This window comes from Fundulus heteroclitus, chromosome 12, assembly GCF_011125445.2.
Source record: "Fundulus heteroclitus isolate FHET01 chromosome 12, MU-UCD_Fhet_4.1, whole genome shotgun sequence".
Taxonomy (NCBI): domain Eukaryota; kingdom Metazoa; phylum Chordata; class Actinopteri; order Cyprinodontiformes; family Fundulidae; genus Fundulus; species Fundulus heteroclitus.
Window position 1 is genome coordinate 7717561 of NC_046372.1, and position 4207 is coordinate 7721767.

General features: G+C 39.7%; 1 protein-coding gene across 2 annotated transcripts; it reads left to right on the plus strand.

The window, feature by feature from the left end:
- Positions 1 to 2256: 2256 nt before the first annotated feature.
- LOC105931342 (transmembrane protein 252) lies at positions 2257 to 3954 on the plus strand. Of its 2 annotated transcripts, none has more exons than XM_012869970.3 (2): positions 2257 to 2681; positions 2775 to 3954. In XM_012869970.3, exons 1-2 carry the CDS (start codon positions 2416 to 2418, stop codon positions 2995 to 2997), a joined length of 489 nt encoding a protein of 162 aa, XP_012725424.2. In that variant the 5' UTR covers positions 2257 to 2415; the 3' UTR covers positions 2998 to 3954. The 2 variants fall into 2 exon arrangements, with proteins under 2 accessions (XP_012725424.2, XP_012725425.2); XM_012869971.3 differs by having other exon boundaries at positions 2778 to 3954.
- The last annotated feature ends 253 nt before the right edge of the window (positions 3955 to 4207 follow it).

Below are 4207 nucleotides of genomic sequence, written 5' to 3' on the forward strand. Positions count from 1 at the left end.
GACATTGCATGCCACAGTCCTAAAACACTGGGGGGTGTTGACCAGTTGAATGACATTGCACTGGTGCAAAATCAAGATCTTTCCCAAGCTGGACTGCCCTCTGATACGACTGATAATGTTTATTGAGCCATCAAACCTCAATGAGGTTTGCAGAAGGTGGGGAGATTTCATTCATATTACTTCGCCATTCAGAAATATGAAACTGTGAACCATGGTTTGAAGTGATCACATTAGAGGATTTTGGCAAATCAACCAAGAGCAAAGTGTTGCACTGAAAAAACAAAAAAAAAACAACTAAATCATAACACCCTGAAGAGTTGTGTTGTCTAGTCATACGTCTGCAGGGAATCATGACAGCAACAGGAAAACCTGCAACATTAACTTGTCTGATTAAAGTTCGGCCACATATCCCATTCGTGGGTTTAGTTCTGTTATAGTTCTTATATGACAATAATGCCTAGAGGAGTTTTAAATAGAACATGTAACAACATGTAACATGTAACACCAGGATCAAAGAGAATGCAACACACCACGAGATCAAAATTCAGCATGGTGGGTTAGCAAAACCATTTTATTTCAGGAAGAAATTGGGGCAACTGAATATAAAGATTATGGTGAAAAACTGAAGGAAATAACAAGAACACAAATCACAAGAAGGCTAAATATCTTAATTATTAAGCACTTGCGCAGTAATCTAAATCTAACCTCCAGTTTAAGCTGACAGATAACACAAATGCATTTTTACTGGTTAGAGAAGAAAACGTGTTTTCTGGTTAAAAGCAAAACAAGAAACATATTCATGGAAAAACTACCCTATGGCCTGTACAGTGTGTTGTGTTGCAGTTCTTTGAGAAACAATGTTGTGTAATACTGTAAGGTTTTATAACCACATAACGTCTCACCCTGTCAGCTTTGTGCCAGCTCTGTAGCTGAGAGGACAGAAAAAATATATCTGAATTTTTTAATTTAATTAGTTTAAAAGGGACCATATATAATATAATATGTTAACTGAAAAAAGGAAACACTTCTGACAATTGGCAAGTCATTAGAGTACGTACAGTATGCAATAGACATGTCTAAACAGTTTGCATGAGCAAAGAAAAATAAAAAAAATTATTAATAATATTTGAGTTGCTAAACTTGTGGGTAAAAGATTTGTCTAATTTAGGGGGGAAAATACATTTTTGACAATAATGATACATAAGTTTTAAGTCTCCACGCAGGGCCTCTCTGTAAATTTGGCTGACCGGCTAACATTTTATCAACTACATCACACTTTAGAAAAAAGGTAAAGAAGAATGACCTTACAAAGATTAAAACATGTTTTTGTCATGTTTTGGTTTAGTAAAGGACCCAAGTGCGAAGACTGATTGTGTCAAAAGAGATATTTAATACTAAGTACTAAGGAGTATTTACAGGGAAGACACAGGCAGGACCTGGAGCACAGGTGGTGTGGCGGAGGAACCAGCTAAGAACAATGAAAACCAGTGAGCTTATATACTGAGGGAAAAGTGGAGTATGACATTGAATGCAGGTGAGGTGATCAACAACAACTGTGGAGGAGAACAAACAGGGAGAATGAGATGAGATGAATACTTCTCATAAATGTTCCCTTACAGCCTTTGTTCTTTGTAAATAGACTAGAGCTTTTCTAGCCATGCTGACCACCTAAAACTCTTTACATTGTAGCCACATTCAACCAGTTGCACTCACGGATGCATTCATACACCTATATGCAAATTGATAGGCAACTTGGGGTCAATTGCCTTGCCCAGCGGCATTTAGACGTCAGGCAGGAGGAAGTTGGAGGATTACTTCGCCCACTGATCCAAAGTCAAACTTGTCACGCTGACAATATTGTAAATAATACCCTGGGGAAATACAAAAGGTAGTTTTTTAAGTGATGATAAATACCAAGCGTAAGAATAAACAGATGCATAGGAATAACGCAAAACTGAAAACAAAAATTATTATCAACACTAAAAGTGATTAGAATAGGGACATTTAAGTGCTTCACAGGAATAAAAGAGCTGGAGAACTGTCTTTTTTTTACAACTTCAATGAACACCACATCCCTGGCAAACTTCAGCCTTTAGCTAAAGATTGGCGTTGTCAAATTAAAGGTGCTGTTTCATTTGCTTTCTCCCCCACCCCCCCGTGTGTTTTTACCTAACTACAGAACATTATCTCTCTCATACTTGTGACCCCGCTGTGTTAATATACAACCGAGCAGGGAGGGGTCATTGCAGCCACTTCCTCTTACAACTCAGGAGGCAGAGCGGCTCGCTGAGACGTGCATCTAACTGGTGTAGGAGCAGTTTGAGAACATTCATTTCTGGGAGATGTGAATGCACCGTTGGCATCAGCGGACATCCCCTACCTGCAGCAAAGAAGCAACGACTGACCTCAACCGTCATGGATATGAAGAAGCAGCTGTTGTCTTGCACCCGCATGTCCTTACCTTCTGTTGGATTCGTGTTCACATGCATCGGAGCCTACCTGGTGTCACAGCAGACTGGGTATGGCTTTGAGGGGAAGATGGTCGCCGTTTACATTGTGATTGTCTTTGGCTTCCTGGCAATGCTCATCGGCGTGTTCTGGAGCCTCTGCCACTCCATGAGGAGCAAGATGTACCACAGAAGAAGAGACGAGAGGCACATCCAAGTCTTCACAGTGGAAAGGTGAATTACACTTGCATGTAAAAGCACAAATTTTAGCTTAAAATGTTGATGTCTTTGACAAACCCATTCTAACTGAACTTGGATCTTTCTCAGCAGAAGGTCAAGCTCGTTTCCTCCATCATATGAGTCCCAGGGTCCCAGCCAAGTCACTCTGGGCAGCATGCACGAGGCGGTTGTATCAGTAGACGGAGTTCACGTGGTTTTGGATCTTGCACCTCCGCTGTACACCGAGAACAGTTCAGAGACACCAGACTGCAGGTGGAGCTGGGAGCAACCACCTCCATACAGTCAGGTGGTGAATACCGGACAACGATAAGACATTTGAAAGGAGTTGTCTCATTCCCACACTAAAGGAGAAACTGTTTTTTTTTAAATGAACTGTCCAAGAAGAGAGCCGGGACAGCTAACCAGGAGAAGACTTCTTAGGGAACTACGGATATAAGTTTTTTTGTGACTTTGCTCCACTGCAAAATGACATCAGCTGCTGCGTCTACATCCAGTCTGCACCACCTCAGTGGGACCCAACGTTCTGGGACCTGTTGCACTGAAATTAAATGTGTATGGATGTTACTTGAATGATTTGGCTTCTAGATTCATAAAGCTTTTAATCCAGCAATAACCCAGCAACAGAACTTACTTTTATTTGTACTTTAACTCCGGTTTGTGCTGGAGCCAAATCAGGCACTCTTGTACATTCAGAAGCCACCGTCAGGGAACTGAATAATCCCTCTGCTGTTATATTTGAGGGGTTTCACAGAGTAAAATCAGAACATTGCTTGAAGATTTTGCACACTGTCATGTTGCTTGTGTTCTAACGTATATTGTGTTTGGTAGACGGTCTAAGACTCAGTCACGGCAGTGTTAGTTTGTTTTTTATATTTATTTTTCTGTTGTAAAAACTAAAAACATCTAAATTGTCCTCTTCTATCTTGAATTTGAAATTATTTAAATTAAAACCAGCACCCTACCTTACTTAGGCTACAACTAATTTAATTTCCACTAAATAAACAATAAGTCATAACATGCAGATATGTCTCCTCGAAGCAAAATGTCATATTTAACATATTCATCTGTTAATTTATTCGTAAAGATTACAGATATTGATAACTGCATCATAAGAAGAGAAATAAACTCCAGAAAATTCATCAAACGATGAATCAATATGGAGAGGCTGATGTTGAAGATTTACTGCACTGCATTTTGTTCTGCTGTATTGTGCCATGTGTTTCAGGCTTTTGTACTTTAAGGATTAAAGTTTGAACCATCCTCTGCTCTGTCTTTACTATTCTGATCTTACTGATGTGCTAATATTCAAACTTCTGACAAGAAAATACAATTCAGATGAAGCCCACCAGTATTTAAAAAATCAAAATGATCAGGTATAATAAACCCTGGCTGCTTGTCAACACCTGGAATAAAATGCACTCCATGAACTCATTTTGGTGTAAAATGAAGCTGAAGGCGCAAGTTCAATTGAAGAAACTCATCGCCTGCCTCCATTCAATCAGAGTCCGATATGCCTCTGA